Source organism: Botrytis byssoidea (genome assembly GCF_014898295.1).
Source record: "Botrytis byssoidea strain MUCL 94 chromosome Unknown BBYS_003, whole genome shotgun sequence".
Classification (NCBI taxonomy): Eukaryota; Fungi; Ascomycota; class Leotiomycetes; order Helotiales; family Sclerotiniaceae; genus Botrytis; species Botrytis byssoidea.
Genome location: NW_024065844.1, coordinates 159,176 through 176,877, shown reverse-complemented (window position 1 = coordinate 176,877; position 17,702 = coordinate 159,176). Strand labels below are relative to the sequence as shown.

Here is a 17,702-nt window from a genome sequence, read left to right as displayed (position 1 = left end):
TATGAAAGTGGTCTGCTTTTCCTCAAATTCTCATGCAGTTTGGATTATAGACTTCCTTTCTATCATACCCCCGATACTCTCTTTCTTGGATCCAAAGTCTTGATCTCGTGTCTTCCAATTCTCAACATGGCGCTAGACATTTCTCAGTTGACCACGCAAAGCGACGCTTCGTTGAACACTCCTGCCGATGGTTATCAGATACCTGATATTACCTTTCGTGATCCTAACAATCGACGCCTCAAGGTCCTCACAATTGGTGCAGGACTTTCAGGGATCATGATGGCATATCATATCCAGAAACAATGCCAGAAGTAAGGGTACCACCCAATCTATGGCACAGAGATCAATACTAAGTTGTGCAGTGTTGAGCATGTCATTTACGAAAAGAATCCTGACATCGGAGGAACTTGGTACGAAAATAGATACCCAGGCGCCGCTTGCGATGTTCCTTCACACGCATATGCATTCCCTTTTGCTCTCAATCCTGATTGGCCAAAATATGCTAGTGGTTCTAAAGATATCTGGAATTATCTGAATAAGGTCTGCGAAGTTTTCGATCTTAAGAAATACATGACCTTCAATACTGAGATTGTCGGATGTTTTTGGGACGAGGACACTGGGAAATGGACTGTCAAGATGAAGCAGACATCAGAGTCTGGCGAGAAGCAATTTGAGGAGACATGTGACTTGCTACTACATGCAACAGGTATATTGAATAATTTTAAATGGCCAAATATCAAGGGTATTGAGAAATTCAAAGGAAAAGTTATTCGTGTGTTGACATCTGCCATTTTGTTCATGGAATGAACACTGACTGGAAATAGATACGGCAAGATGGCCAGATGACTATCAAGAAGAACGATGGAAGAATGAGTCTGTGGCAATCATTGGCTCCGGAGCTTCTTCGATTCAGACATTGCCTAACATGCAACCCCACGTTAAGCACATCGATGTTTACATACGTACCCCGGTATGGTTCATCTCGGTTGCTGGAAATGATGGAAGAAGCAAAGAATATACCACGGAGCAACGTGAAAAGTTTAGGAACGACTTGCCGGCGCTTATTGAGCATACAAAGTACTTGGAAAATAGGATAAATGGTCTTTGGGATTTATTCTTCGAGGACAGCAAGGCTCAAAAAGATGCTCAAAAATTGTTTGGGGCACGAATGGCCGACATTATAAAAGATAAGAGGCTGCTGCAAGGCTTGACTCCTAGTTTTTCTCTCGGTTGTCGCAGAATTACTCCTGGTAAGTGCTCTCTATAATTAAGGGGCCCGGCTAATGATGTAGGCGATCCTTACATGACGGCAATTCAAGAGCCAAACGTGGATGTCCATTTTTCTGCAGTTGAGGAGATTACAGAAGACTCTGTTATTGACAGCGAAGGTCAGGAATGTAAAGTGGATACAATAATCTGTGCCACAGGCTTCGATGTCTCATACCGCCCTCGCTTCCCAATAATAGGTCAAAATGGAGTTGATCTTCGAGAAAAATGGAAGACAATCCCAGAATCATATCTTGGTAAGTAAAATAAATTCTATTCACTCGTGCAAGAGAGGTATTGGCTGACAAATCTCAGGTCTCGCGGTACCAGATATACCAAATTTCATTACTTTCATTGGACCAACATGGCCCATTACCAATGGATCAGTTTTGGGGCCTCTTGGCGAGGTAGCTAACTATGCTGTCAAACTCATCAAAAAGATGCAGAAAGAATTCATCAAGTCATTCGCTCCAAAGCAAGATATAACGGATCTTTTCAATGCACATACGCAAGAGTTCATGAAGAAAACTGTTTGGAGCTCAGGCTCAGGTTGTCGTTCTTGGTATAAAAGTAAAGTCTCATATTCATCGCTTGTCTCTCAGTTACTAATCCCGGAAAGACAATGAGACAGGACGAGTAAATGCGGTTTGGCCCGGTAGCTCCTTGCATTATATGGAGGTGATCGAGGACCCAAGATACGAAGATTATAACATAACATACCAAAATAAACATAACCCGTAAGTGACCTTGATATCGCAACCCGTCATAAGCGAGCTATTTAAGTACTCACAAAGATCAAGATGGGCATACCTTGGCCTCGGCTTCACCATCTCCGACCGCACAAAAGGTGCGGATATATCACCATATCTTAATGAAGAGGCCATCGATCCGGCGTGGTTGGAAGTTATGAAATCTGGAGCCCTTGCAGCAGATCGCGATATATGAGAGTCAAAAATTACTGTAAAGTGATATAACATTAGCAGATTCTGTTGTTTCATTTCACCATTTTACTTCATTTCGACATAGCTACACTTAGCGGCACCGCTTCAAAATTCCAACGACAGGTGAACGTATTTTAGATTTGAAACTGACCTTTTGAGCTTCGGTGGAATGGCAAGAGATGGTATCTGAGGTAAGTGTTAGCAGGTGAATAAGTGTTTCTAATTCACCTACATTGAAAGTTCATCAGTCTTTGATCAACTGAACATTATTTGTCCATGGCGGCAAGCCATTTCTCTATCATGAGTCTGGGAACTGATGAGAAACAAACCTGTAGAACACTTTACGTACACCTCACTTTATATGAACATAATTGGAACATTGAAACATAGAAATCCCCTCATTACAAGGATGAACTGTTGATAATGATTATTGTTCATTGCCTGTATTCCCTACATCATTTCTCCGAAAATCTTGATGTCAATAATTCAAAATGGCCGCATATGATCGTGCGCTTATCTCTGTCATTGTGGAAAGATAATGTGATGTGGGATGAAGGATCGTGATCCCTTCCTCATGCGTTCGTGATACTGCATCTCGGCAAAGCTTGTCTCCACATCCATTTCGGCCACTACGAGATGTACAGGGCGAAAGAGCAACGGCCTACGTGAATCGCGGAGTATGATGAATCTCACCTGCCCCAATTTATCTTCAGAGCTTTATTTAAAAGGTTATGGAAATGGAATTTTCCCTTGATGTGATCAGAAACCGTTTGAATTATAAGTTGTGACTTCCTTCAAGACACAGTGTCCAGTTATGGGATTAATCGATTCTACCTTCGATTTTGGGGATTTCTCATTCTTGATGATATCACAAATGTAAGAGCAGCGGATGTACATCACGTCCCTACCTATTCTTGCCTACCCTCGGCCTAGCAAGAGTGTGACTGACTGGGTTCGAACTTTTCACTAGCCAAAATCTGGACAGGTTCGTTGATCGAGCTACCAAAGAATTTATATGGTGTAGTTGTGCACCAGTGCGTGTCTCCAGTTATTGGGTCAAAATCTGTATTAACGAGACCAGGATCAAGGCTAAGTGATTACTCTTGTAGGTTCATCCGATCTCGATTATGTGGTATTATTACTTGCATTGAGTAGATTGGGATATACTGTTCTGCTGCTTTCACAAAGTCTTGCATCACCTACTATTACGGATTTTCTCGGAATGAGAGGTTGTGATACAGTCATTTATTCAAATCTATTGATGCTCGTTTTGAACTTATCTTAAGGCAAGGAGGTGTTTCTTCTAGAAGAACTGAGAATGAGTTACACAGCGGCGCGTGAAATATAGCAAGCTTGAAGTATCAGAGATGCCTCGTTTCATCAGAAAGTTTGAAAATCATGAGGGAGGAAGAAGATAGAGATAATATGTTACTCTTCACGTTTAGCAGGTCTCCCGAAACCAATCTATCAGCCTCATAATCGCTTCATCGCTGCTGTCTATAACAGAAGGAACTTGTGAATCCACAACATTCCTCTATATCATAGCTGGGGTAACAAACACATCAGCAATACGATGTGGATACGAAAAACTACGTATTTACATAGTGCTACGATGCTACGGTACCAATGACAGCAGATGGAATGGTTGAAATTTTGCAAAAGATTAAGTCTTCTGTTTTACATGCTGTTTTATATGCTTTGAAACTACTTGGGAGACTCGGGAAGGGGTGAGGAGATGACGATTTGTTCTGAGGTTCTTTACTCGGGAAGTCAGTTTCCGAATAGTTTGGGTGGTTGTCTTACTAGTAATTGAGAATAATCAGTTGCTATTTATTGTTTTTATGGAATATATTCTCGTGTTTAGAAATCCTACTCCAGGGGCTCTAGTGAGCTTTAAATGTTGCCAGGATACAGATACTTGCTGACTTGTCTACTCATCAGAGGTGTGATTTTGAACATATTATTTGGCGCGTAAATAATTTCTGATCATTCAATTGCGATGATTCGCAGATTGCTGAATATAAACCCAGAACAGAATTTGGCACTTTTGATTCAAGTAGAGGGCGTGCGCCAGGTGATCATAGTTAGAACTCTGATCGAATCTTGCCCTCAATCAGACCACACGTAAATATAAAGCCGATTGGGAAAAACACCCACGGAAGAACACATTAGACATGCATTACTTATTAAAGAAGCAGCGATCTTTACGATCGATAAAGCTTCACCAGATCTTCCAGTCAACCTCAGAAAGCGCACAAAAAACGTCAGATTCCGAGTTCATCAACGACATTTAACCTACAAGTCAAGAGATAAATACAAACGCATAAACTTCCTCTCAAAGAAACAGAGAAATACCTTACTCTCCCGCCTAAAAATAAAGATCCATACCCAACAAAAGATCTATCATCCGCACTCAAATGTGTTCCCAATATACAAGCAGAGATCGAAAATCTATCAGAAATCTATCTATCGACGATTCGAAGAATTCGAGATGGGAATTCTAGAACTCGAAAGACTGGAAAAGGAATTATATTTCTGGAGACTATGTGTTGATGATGTGGCCATCCAGCTTTCATGATCAGGTCCCGAAGATGATTTCTTACTACGGCTTGGTGGGTGGGGATAGTCTTGTGGCGATATAAGCGAGGTTTGTGTGTTTCTGAAAAGGTTTTCGAGGGGTGGTAATTATGTATTGTGTGAATTCGTAGTCGGGATTTCATATTGGGGGGTTTCGATATCGTCGGGTGGGTAGCGAAGAGAATATTTACGATCTGAAAGGCGGGAGGTGATGGGTCCCAAAGACTTGTTTGAAGTTATGAGGAAATTAGTTGGGGAATCCGCAAATGCGAACTGAACCACATATTCCAGACACGAATATTTTTGAGAAGAAAATCGCGCTGAGATTTTATATTATCCTCATCTCTCAGCAAGAATCGATATATACTAATAAAATAAAAGTCCTCACAGAAACCACAAGCTCTCTCGACACTCACATCCCCCCCTCCCTCATTAAGGACTTGACGATGAAGTCTACAAAGTATACCACTCAATATAACACTCAAATCCATCTCCACGGATCAAAAAATCCCTGATAGAATTTCAACTCCCTCCGAATCAAGAACCAGAAGATTCCCACACAATCCCATGCTTCTCCTCTCGACCTCAAAACCTTTATTGCACAGTCCAAGAATATATAAATTCTTCTTTTGCAATGAATATTACAGTATTATAATTTACCCAACTACTCACTCATTCACTCGCATATCTATCCAGACCTATCCTCACCAAACCCTCTCACCCATCAAATTCATTTCTATACCCGCAAACCCTCATATCAAGCTATGATTTACAGATTCAAATTTAATCTCAAATCCAATCTCAATCCCAAAATCTCCATCCCTTCCCTTCCTCAAGCAAGTAATCAAAAACCTCCTCAAGAGTCTAGCCATGTTCAACTTTAACTCTCAACAGCCAGCATCGATATCTTCCATTCCATTCAATGCACAGCTACAAATCACCTATTCTGTGATCACACTATTGTGACAGGAACGATCTATTCATCTATTTATCAATTTGATGATGAATTTTTTAATATATCTTACACGTAACCTTAACATGTAACACGTAATATAACGCATAGCTAGGCTCTCTTCCTATAAACACCACAAACACCCTAACACCAAGACCAGAACCTCCTTCAACCCAAAACTGTAGCGCTTTCCTTTACACAAGCTATGCAAATAGGAAAATATTTAAAGCCTCACATCTCCTTTACCACGAAAACGTCATAAGCGCCGGATTCAAAGCAATGGGTAGAAGTAAATGACTCCCCGTAACCGTAGCCATCGGTAGAATCGCCACGAAATCCTGAATACGCCAATCGTACGGAATGAAAGGTGCAGTGGCGAGGACCACGATGCAGGATATACCCAAGAGGGAAAAAATCATCGAGTATTTGAAATTTTTCAAGACTTTTGGGATTTCGATGAAGAAGTTACTGAATTCTGCTTCTTTAGATGTGGAACCCCATGTCATATCGATTTCGAACATGTGCGAGAGGAGGGCTTGGGAAACGTGGAGGGAGAGACCACCGAGAAAGATGGCCAACATTAATGTCCACTTGAAGTTTTCGTAGAGGGAAAAGCCGAGACTGCGTTCGCCGGCTCGGTAGCGCATTCCCGCTAGTGCGATGTTTCCAAGACCGTTAAACACGATGACGATGGAGAACCAAACTTTCCAGGAATCGATATAGTATTTGTCAAGGTATCCGTTGAACCATCCAATAGCGAAGTAGTTGGCCGTGGTTAAGATCCAGGCAGCTCCAATGGCATAATAGGTGCCAATGTATGAGATAATTGTGATCTTCGAGGTGAATCGAATATTGGAGAACAAGAAGCTTTTGAAGAGAGGAGTAAATGGTCCTTTGTAGAACCACATACGCAATGGGTGGAAGAGAAGTTCGTTGCAACCGTATGCATACTTCTCCCATCTAGCAAGCTCATCGTAAACGGTCAACGACACACCCTCCTTAAATCCTTCACCAGCCCATGCAGCTAAGCGAATAATGTATCCATTTACTTGAAGGCGAAGAGACATATCGAAGTCTTCAGATACATGAGACTCTGACCAGAACTTTTCATATCCATCCTCATCTACATATGAAACCTGCTGAATGGCTGCCCAGCGTAAAATAGCATTATGACCAACGAAAGGAGCGACATCTCCGTTCGAGACAGTATATCGGATAGCAGTATAAATCAAGTTCGTGAAGAAAGTGATGCCATTTTCGAAATAAGTATTGACGACTTGCATAACACCAGACGAGAATTGCATAATGCCAACTTCAGGAGATAGTTCCATTTCAGTGCAAGCATCCAATAAACAATCCGTGGGGACACGAGTATCAGAATCGACTAGAACATGTCAGATGAGTCTCTTTTTAAGATTAGTGAAGACTTACTCAACAGAATGTAGTCGCCAATGCGAATGTTTCCATCAGCCCACGCTCGGCCATTGTCCTCCAAAGCTTCTGTCAAGCATCTTCCATATGCCTGTGCTTCATCTGCTTGAGTCCAATCCGAAGGTCTTTGAATCAAGGCTAGCTTCTCCTCTACCATACAAGAAATATGAAGTCCAAAGTTCATGTTGGAAGCCTAAGAGATATCGTTAGTATAAGTCATGGCATTTGAGTAAATTCACTGCAGTAAATGACATCAATGGCAGGATTGCTGCTTACTTTCTTGACTGCTTGGGTATTAGCGAAGGGACTTCAAATAGTTTCAAACGGAGACTTACATTTTCCTCTTCTGGTGAAGTTATCTCCATGCCTTGGCCGGGCGACCCATCCGATGCTGTGATCAGCATAAAAGTCAATTCTTGCTTGTCGTTCCTTCGCACCAAGAATTTGAAGACCATCATCGTTGACAAACATGTTGGCTGAACCACCCTGTAATTCATACGTAGAGATGGCTGCCTTGATGGATTTCACAGTGGGTGCAATGACGGATTCTAATCCCTCTTTATAGACGGGGCATTGAATAGTGATGTGCGGAAGATTTCCTTTGAGAATACGTGGTGGTGCTTCAGCGGAGTAAAACACGGAGTTGGCTTTCATTTGTCGTACGGGTCCGAAGAGCTGAGCCAGACATCCCACGATGGCTTGAGCGAAGAAAAGAGTGAAGAAAATCTGGACGGGGGTCAAAATCAGGAGGAACCAACGACTGTAATTTTTATCGACACTGGTCTCAACGCATATTTGACGGATGCCAAGACCTAGAGTTGTGATGATCAAAATGAGGGTAAGAGTAACCAAAATTGTGTTTTGCAAGTGTAGTGCACGCGTTTGTGGTAGAGGTCGACCAGTTTCAACGTCCATTTCCACAGCGGTAACATTTGAAGGTTTCTTTTCTTCCTTGATGCCTTCCTCGAGCTTCCAAACCAATTCCATTAATTCTCCTTGAATCTGGTTTGCTCGTTCGATCAAATTTAGCGCATCATCATCCCACACGACTAGCAAAGCTTCAGATGCAACAAATGCAGCAAATTGATGTTTCCTCGCGCGAGGTAAATCATCCATTGCTGGTACAATCTGTATCCTGAGACCATTCAAAAGCGGGACATCGATAGCCTCTGGCGAGCATTCTAGGAAAGTCTTGATAACTCGAGAATTTACTGTCATTGCGCACTGTGAAGATTAGCGAATTGCAAGTTTAAATAATTTATCAGTGTTGCTTACTTGAACATTAAGACTTGCACATGCTGCAGCAAAGGCTGAACCTCCTAATTGTGGCGGGCAAGCCAGATATGTACCTCTTGCCTTCCTAAGTACAACACCCTCATGTTCGCCACTATCATCACTGACCCAGAGATTTGCGCATTGTTGTTGGTGGATAAAGTTGACCATAACCTCGTATTTTATACCCCCGATCAAGTTTGAGCCAGCGTTCGATCGATTCGAGGTGGAAGTTCTTGCCGATGATTGCGAAGCAGGATTGTCATTCATAGGTTGAAGCAGTGAGGCATTATTGCCTGTTCGTGATATCCCAGTAGGAGCTTGCTTCTCATTAATGGTGGAAGATCCTGCTCTAGCCGCCGGCTCAGGCTTTGGTTTGAAATAGTTTCCTAAACCCATCTCTATGATTTCTTTAGTAGTCAAATGGAGATTTTAGGAATTATTGTCGGTGATTTTCGTAATTGAGTCTGGAAGGAAGCTTTTACAATTGATTGTTAATTTCGACCTTGACGTTACAAACACGTGGAAAGGTGTTACGTTGTGATATGAGTGACTGTTTATCTTATCAGAAGATCTGCTCCCACAAGGCTCTTGCATTTCACTAGGAGTACATCAGGATGTGAATACATACAGAGAGTGTGTCAAGAGTTTTCGGGAACCTGAAAACCGCCTTGTAAACTTTTAAGTGTCCTTATGCAGTTACACGGGTATAACGAAGGTCAGATAATAAGAGAGTGAGAAATGAAGAACTGAGACACCTGTTCTCAGTAGATTGCTGGAATGATGGATATTAAAGGGTTGGAAAGAAAGATTTTAAAATGCTGAGAAGAAAGATCTTAAATCTTAAGGACTAATGAATAGAATGATAAAAAAAATTGATAGAAAGATCTAGTCTTGCTCAAACTTGTCTGGTATGCCTTTTAGTATAGATCTAGTCGCTGAGGACGTCCTATCTATCTTAGAATGTCAGCTCTAAATGATACTAGATCATGAAGATCAATAGATTCTGTGAGAACGACTGTCAAGAAAGTGTATAGGCGACGACTTGGCTCATGTTTCCAGGCAAAGATCAGGAAGATCTCTTAGCTCGTACTCTTGGAAGTGTTAGGTCCAAATGTCTACCTAGTAGCTCATGATAGAGTTCAGTTCCTCGGGTCTTTTCACGGACTTGTGTGGTCAATATGAAAACTTTTTTCTCCGACGAGGAAGTCAATACTACTACCCCGGTGGTCAATATCTGTAATGCTTAGTTGTCAGGATTCTGCGCCATGCTATGCTGTGCGACTAAACCAAATTGTTCATTGGCAATATTCTGGTATTCCTTCTACCGGCGAATCATCTGAATTTGCTTGTGACGTTGATGGTTAGTGCTTCCAAAGGCGTTGCCGATTGTTCCTTTGGAATCTCGTAGCTCAGCACAATACTTAGTAACTTGTAAATATGTATGTGATTGGATAGGAGCTTGTCACGTTACTGTAGATCCCAGGACTATCTCTCAGGAAGTGACTACTAGTTAGTAATCTACTGTCTATTAATATTTGACAGCGTGGAGTAGTGATAGTCATATCACATCACTTACGGATCAAAGTGATGGTGATTAAGATATCGAAACGTCAAGAATCTCGTAGTGTGTGGTGGTTTATTGGAGAAAAGTGGAATCAGAATGAGGCTTATTGAAAGGTGAAAGGTGAACTAAGAGATCTAGCGCCTCTCTTGGCATTCAAACCGTTGACTACCTACCTAGGCAGGTATGCAGAACATAAACGATGGTATGAATCTATTGGTAAGCTAAATTTACCTAATACGACTTCAGTGGCTTATGTAAAGTATGGCAGATATATAATTTTCAGCCAAGAGTTAAAAATTTCAATGATTTATGGGTAATCGATTGAACAATTGCTTCAATAGCTCGGAGGAGAATATTTTCCTTTGCTCTCTATATTAGCTGGCATATCTTACCGAGGTAGGCAAATTGATACTCAGTAATTCTACTATGTTATACTGACATCACCTCTAAGTCGATGACTGTTCAATCACAGATCCTAGTGAAATTACCCCGGAGAAAGAGAGGAATGGTGGAGATGGTGGAGATGTTGGAATCAATGCTCTCCAAATGGCGAAGAACATAGGATCCCTTCAATATCAAAAAAACACATAGGGGTGAAGAATCCCGCACAACTCTTTCTACGTACCATAAGCAAAAGGAGAAAAAACACTCACATGAAAAAGAATAACCTCTTCACATGTTCCTGCAACACAAATTTCACATCGTGTATTTTCATCGGAACGTGGAAGAAGGGATTTGAAAGATCGTCTCAATTCTTTCTTTATTTACCATCATCTACACGTTTTTGTTTGGCTACTGATCCATTCTCTAGGTAAGAGACGGAGTCCTGCATGAGATATTGGGAGATACATGGTATATTGCTGATTGCAAACACATGGAATACTGACCAATGCCGAAAAATCCCATGCGACGAAGCGTTTGTGCACGCGTTTGTGGCACATTGATAATTTACCATCGCCGGCTACAAACTTTCATATCCATCTCATGGGTGGTTTTGAGAATTTGAAATACTAAGAGGAATACCTAGTATGATATTGAAGTCTCCATTCGAAGATTACATTTGGCAATAAGATCATTGCCGACCGGGATATATATTACCGAATTCAATTCCTCAAGCCAAAGTATATGCACATCATCCTGTGCAGCCATATCTATTTTGAAATATACTTTGAATTCTACTAGGTTTACGCACAGACAGATACCAACAAAGATCTCTGGTTTTGAAATGCTAACAACCACTCAAACGCCAATGGCTCCATGTTCAACCTGTCAGAATTGAACAAACTCATGAAATTATAGAAGATCTACAAGTCAATCCACCTTTCTAGAAACTTCAAGCTCTAGATCCTAGTAGTCGATTTTTTTCAATAGATACGTTTGACAGCCCGAAATAACTCATACCTAATACCCCGAACTAAGTATCAAAGTATGCTTCGCGCTCAACTTTTCAGGAAATATCGACGACTACCTACCTACCTACCTAGTAAGTATTTCACGAACCAACAGATCACACCCACATCCTCAGCTCCATTCAATCCCTCTAAATCCATAGCTTGCTTTCCTCGGCACAACTGCCTCCTATCTACATAGTATATTCCACACCATACCAATTTACTCAAAGCCGAAATGCCATTTCCAATGCCTAGTACAAACACATATCATACAGATATCCATGGAAGTGTTCTTCCTTCCATCCTTCCATCTTTCTATCCATTCATTATCTACCTAGATATCCAAATTAATTCTCACCACGCACTCACTTAAGATCCCCAAACATCCATCCAACCATCCATCCACCTCAAAATCTCAAAATCTCAAAGAAAACTACAAACACTCATAAATATAACGAGAGAAAGAGATATTTCTCGGATTCAAAGATCTGACCCCATTCCAAGTCCGCATCCAAATACAACATAACACAACATAACACAATATAACATAACACAAGAAATTCAGCCCCGATTTCAGCCCTGCATATAGTACTACCTACCTAGGTAAGATCTTACATACTACAAGTCCATTCCACACCACCATGAACAATACCAGCAATTCCAATTCCAATGAATAATCCCAATATCCCCATCCCCCCTTCCCCTTCCTCCCTCCCTCACTCCCCCCCAAAAATCTGTACCCCCTTCCACACCCTCGTACCCCATCCCCTCAGTAACCGCATCTCGTGGCTACGCCGCTGATGCGATCCGCGGAATTGGATTTTGTGGTGGAGATGATATGCGAAATGGCGTGTGATGGTATATGAAGGTATACGATACAAAGATAATCTTCCACCATTTTCTCTCTCGGTAGGTACCTATGATTTGACATGCTAAGCGAAAAGAGAAATGCAATCTCGCGAAATGCTAAAAGAAACGTGCAGAGATGGACGAGATGAGATGCTTCTGATGATACTCGTGGGAGTGGGGGGGGGGCTTAGAAATCGAAAAAATTGAATAAAAAGAATAAGGGGATTGGTAATTAGGTAATGACGATAGCACTCACTATATATAGCATACAATAGATTTCCAGTTTCACAGACAGACAGAGAATAGGATTCAATTAAGAGATTCAAGAACGAATTTCGAACAAAGAGTAGAGTCGCTAGAGAATAAATTTCTCGATTCGCGAATTAGAGTGTATACATCACGTGATACAAGCATTCACGAACACGAATTAAACTCAATGTTATAGTTAGACTCAGTAGGGAGAATTCATCTAGAATATCCATTGAATACCTAGAAATACGAGTGCGATCGATAGTAATAGTAAATAACGAGATTTCTTTAATATGAGGTGGTGAAGGAGAGGCGAGGATAGGGGTTTCAAATATCTAGTAGGTATACACCCACTATTGCAGTGAAATCTGTAAAGTATAATAAAGAATGATAGATGGTATTTGGATCCATATCATATCATAGAGTTGTTAATATTCTCCAATCTACCCACGATAGATGCGAACTGATCTCTATCCCTTCATCACACATCCCATAGCAAAACCACAAAACACCTTCTCTTCAATCGAATCCAAAATCCGAAATCCGAAATCCGATGTTCTGTTTTAATAACTCTATCGTCCGAGCCACGGGTAGATACGGTGGACTCGTTGATACCTATGTAGTATGCATTGAGATACGGTACTCGCTTTCAGGGTACGGTCAGATATTTTTGGTAGTCTGGGCGTGCGCCGCGACCGAGGGAGGTAGAGTAGATGCCCAGGTGGTCAAAGGTGAATGTCAATGCTGATTTCATTTATTCGAGTACCTGGGTGGGATTGGGTTTGATAAGATGAGATGAGATGTGATTTGGATTGGTTTGATATTTGGTATTAATAGCAGGTAGGTATAAGCGATGGCATGGGAATCAAACTAAAAGTCATGATATGTATGTATCTTTTATGGTTTGGTTTGGTTTGCTTAGGTTTGATCTGATAGATCAATCTGTCATTCTAACTGAAAAACTTGACATACCTAGTATATTCCAACTTTAACTTCAATCAATCAATAGATAACATCAAATACTCCGTCCATACATGGTTAACATTAGTAGATAGCGAATTTGATAGATTCGGTCTGTTTTGAGTCTTTTAGCTTAGGTACCTGCAGTGAGTGAATGAACGAATGAATGAATGAATGATAAAGTCGGATCGTTTGTTCGTTGGCGCGGTTGCTAGTCCATTATCTAGTGATATAGATTTCACCTCAGTACGCTTATCAATCATCGAGCAGAGCGAGAAAAGCCTCCACGGCAGTGGCTCCCAGAGGGCCAGCGGAGCGTCATTGCTTGATAGAAGTAATTTAATATTTAATATGTAAATGAAGATTGGTAGGTAGGTATTCAGAGTAGATAATAGGAATAGTTGTAAGGGGTTAGTTAGAGTTCAGTTCGCCAGATCAGAATTTGCTTGGCTAGGCTAGGTATCCATGAATAGATATTTATATGAAGTCGTTCATCCAATGAAATGGATGATCGTCACGGGAAGCTGCATGCGAATGAGGGGCAGATTGTGGATTTGGGTTATGAGGTTCATGAATTGATGTTTGATATGTTTAACCTTATTGTGTGGTGAAATAGATAGCTAACGAGACTCAATTTTTCGTTTCTCTATCCTTTGTGAGTAAGTAAGCGTAGAGTCGGCTTTTCTTATCGTCATCTTATTTTTACGAGATGTGAGCTAAGATTAGGCAAATGCTCTTTGGAGGAATCATATCACGTGGGAAGAAAAGAGTGCTAGGTAGATACTTGGTAGCTACAGGTACTAGACAAACTCTACAAAGTCAATCGTTGGAAATTTGGGATACTGGTGTCGTTTTGGATCTACGAAGATGAACTTTAGTTGAGGAAGCTGTGTGATTATGTCACTATCGAATCAAGCTTTTCTTGACCTTGAGGGGAAAATACTGCAGATCTGATAGAGAAGGAATGGAGGTAAGTCTTACCAGAACAGACATATCAGTAATTTTAGATTGAGAGTAACAATTGGTGCCTACCTCTGCCTCTGCCTCTGCCTCTGCCTCTGCCTACCATGAACACTCTGTATTGAATGATTCATTGGGTTACGGTAACAATTGATATCGACAAAGGATACCTACCTAGTACCTAGGAGGTCTTCTGAGGTCGGGTACTCTGAGGTCTGAGGTCTGAGGTCTGAGGTCTGAGGTCTGAGGTCTGATAACCTTGCTGTGCAACATGATACCCGTATATCGGAAATCTGCAAGTAACCATCCGTCGTACCACCCTGAGACTTGAGATACTTTCTCTCTGGTAAATTTCCACATTTTCACTCACTTACCCGTATATCATAATTGGTTTGATTAAGTGGTGTATTCCAATGGGATGATACCTATGATATTTGCCCAGTTGAGTGACAATGAAAGAATTTTCTCTTCCCTTTTGGGTTCGTGCTTTCTTCGCTTTTCCCTCCTTTCCTTTTTGAGTAAGAACTACCGACGGCGCTAGATACTTTAGTTACCCCACGGGCCTAGAAAGATCCACTTTGGGACTGACTACCTAGTCTGCTAGTACACCATGTCATGCCATGCCATGCTTTGCCCTGTCTTGTCCTGCCCTGTCCTGCTCTGCCTCAGTTTCTCCAAATCTTCAATTCATCTTATCCATCTTTTCCATCTTTTCCATCTTTTCCATCATCTTCGTACGTACTACCCTAACTAATGCTGCCACCAAAAAAATTATGGGAAAAAATAGTCTCTAGTCCGCTATGATCTTCACACTATCTCTTCTTCTTACTAGTGATCACAGCTATATGTCAACTAATGCAAGGTCCAGATGAAGCTGGATGAATCTAATCACTTCAGTCGATTCTCCATCCAATCATTTCAAATCATCTTTCCATCATCGTTCTCTTTACCTCTCAATTCTCAAGGACATGCTTGAAGTAGAGCGGAAGCCAAGGTACTATACCATAAGAAGCTTATCCTTCGTTTTCCCTCAATATAGCTCGGCCACAAAACATTTCTCCCCCTCCACATCTTTCAACTTCTATTTCTATATTCTCTTCATTTCTTCTTTCTATCTATCTTCTACTTTTCTCAACCTTGATCACATTCGTTTCTGAAAGTAATCAGTTCAATTGCTTTACGATCATTGCAACATTTCCGACAATATCATAATCATAATAATTTACAAGTAAATCTTTCATCTCTTGACACACAAGATGGATCAGCAACCTACCTTTAGAGGACATGCGCCTCAATCATCCATTGCCACAACACCAAGACCTGGAACACCCGAAAACGTAAATCCATTCGGTGGTGATGATAGCATTCAACCTTCTCCATCCCAAGACAGAGTAGCCAATCCTTTCGCTTCACCATTCGCTTCACGACCTGGCTCTACTTTCGGTGCATCCTCTTCGATAGGAAGGACATATGGTACACGATATTTCCATTCCAGAAGAGTAAAGAAGGGAGAAGTTGATCAACCATGGAAAGCCAATAAGGATCCAAAGGAAAAATGGGTTACAATCATTCCAATCATTGGCATGCTCATCGGTTTGGGAATTGCGGGATATTTGATCTATGACGGAATAGCATCAGTCACTCATCACAAATACTGTCCAGTTATGAGTGATGACTTCTCAAGTGGCAGACTCAATACCGATATATGGACTCAGGAAGCAGAAGTTGGCGGTTTTGGGTACGTGCTTCTTTCTGGTTTTTGTTGGTAAGTTACTAACTCACACTTTATAGTAACGGAGAATTTGAACAAACTACACTTGACGATGAAAATGTCTTCATCAAGGATGGAAAGCTCATCATCAGACCCACATTACAAGATGCAAAACTCATCGAATCAAACACGGTTATCAATCTTACATCTGATGGAACTTGCTCATCCGATGTTCTCACCAACTGTGTTTCTGTCACTAATACTACCGCCGGTACAATCATTCAACCTGTCAGATCTGGAAGAATCAATACCAAGAAAGGTGCAACCATTAAATATGGACGAGTTGAAGTAACTGCCAAGTTGCCCGCTGGTGATTGGTTGTGGCCAGCGATTTGGCTCTTGCCAGTTGAGAATACTTATGGACCTTGGCCTGCCTCTGGAGAAATTGACATTGTTGAATCCCGAGGAAACAATCACACCTATGCACAAGGAGGAAATAACATCATCTCATCTACTCTTCATTGGGGACCCGATTCTGCTAATGATGGTTACTGGAGAACAAATGTCAAGCGCACTGCACTCCACACTACTTACTCTGACGGATTCCATACATTTGGCCTCGAGTGGTCTGAAAAATACCTTTACACTTACATCGATTCCAAGCTACTCCAAGTACTTTACAATACATTCAGTGAACCACTCTGGCAACGTGGTGATTTCCCTGATTCCAACAGTAATGGAACTAGAATTACAGATGTCTGGTCTCAAACCGGTCGTCACAACACACCTTTCGATCAAAGATTCTACCTCATCCTTAATGTTGCAGTTGGTGGTACCAATGGATGGTTTGCTGATGGCAAGAGTGGAAAGCCTTGGATTGATGCTTCTGCAACTGCCAAGAATGACTTCTGGAATGCGAGAGATACTTGGTATCCTACCTGGACTGCCAATGATAACCAAGGTCAAATGGAGGTTAGCAAAGTACAGATGTGGCAACAGTGTGATGGAACTGAGGATCTTTAAGTTCTTTATTTCTTTGAAGGGAGGGAGATAATCGACGAAATAAATTGTTGTAATAAATCGCTGTAGGGTATAGCTGGCGCTGGGGGGTATATATCGTCTTGATCAATGGAACAAGACTGTCAAAGAGACTCGGATGGGATTTCAATTAATCATGTGATTTTTTTCTTATCTTTTCTTTGAAGACTCTCTCACTAGGGAGACGGGAGGAGTAGACTAATAACTAATTAATAGCTCTGTTTTTAGTTAATTAGATAATTAGATTTGTAAAATCACCAGCAAATGATCATTCAATTTGTTTAGTGTGTTGATGAATGTGATGTATGTATAGAGTGAAGTTGTTTTCTTATATCGTCTTATCTCATCATGGTCATGGTTATATAATTATGATGTAGATTTTATACTGCATTATATTATATTATATCATATCATACTATGCAAATTCAAAAATGAAACTATAGAGAAAGATAGTGAGGTGAGTGACTGAGTGACTAAGTGACTAAGGGAGAGAGAGTGTGTGATGAAATAGAATAGAATGGAATGAGGGAATGAAAAA

General features: G+C 41.1%; 3 protein-coding genes across 3 annotated transcripts; 2 read left to right on the top strand and 1 right to left on the bottom strand.

Annotated features, from left to right (window-relative positions):
• Positions 1–126: 126 nt before the first annotated feature.
• Positions 127–2,211, top strand: EAE97_001500 (uncharacterized protein; the record flags this gene model as incomplete). Its single annotated transcript, XM_038872011.1, has 7 exons — positions 127–311; positions 363–772; positions 825–1,250; positions 1,293–1,523; positions 1,582–1,836; positions 1,886–2,003; positions 2,067–2,211. 7 exons carry the CDS (start codon positions 127–129, stop codon positions 2,209–2,211), a joined length of 1,770 nt encoding a protein of 589 aa, XP_038736569.1.
• A 3,767-nt stretch (positions 2,212–5,978) lies between these two features.
• EAE97_001499 (uncharacterized protein) lies at positions 5,979–8,838 on the bottom strand (the record flags this gene model as incomplete). The annotated part of the gene is made up of 5 exons (XM_038872010.1): positions 5,979–7,120; positions 7,168–7,360; positions 7,444–7,451; positions 7,503–8,391; positions 8,443–8,838. The coding sequence occupies 5 exons, from the start codon at positions 8,836–8,838 to the stop codon at positions 5,979–5,981; spliced, it is 2,628 nt and encodes an 875-aa protein (XP_038736568.1).
• A 6,321-nt stretch (positions 8,839–15,159) lies between these two features.
• EAE97_001498 (uncharacterized protein) lies at positions 15,160–17,425 on the top strand. Its single transcript, XM_038872009.1, has 2 exons — positions 15,160–16,153; positions 16,207–17,425. The coding sequence occupies exons 1-2, from the start codon at positions 15,672–15,674 to the stop codon at positions 17,147–17,149; spliced, it is 1,425 nt and encodes a 474-aa protein (XP_038736567.1). The 5' UTR covers positions 15,160–15,671; the 3' UTR covers positions 17,150–17,425.
• The last annotated feature ends 277 nt before the right edge of the window (positions 17,426–17,702 follow it).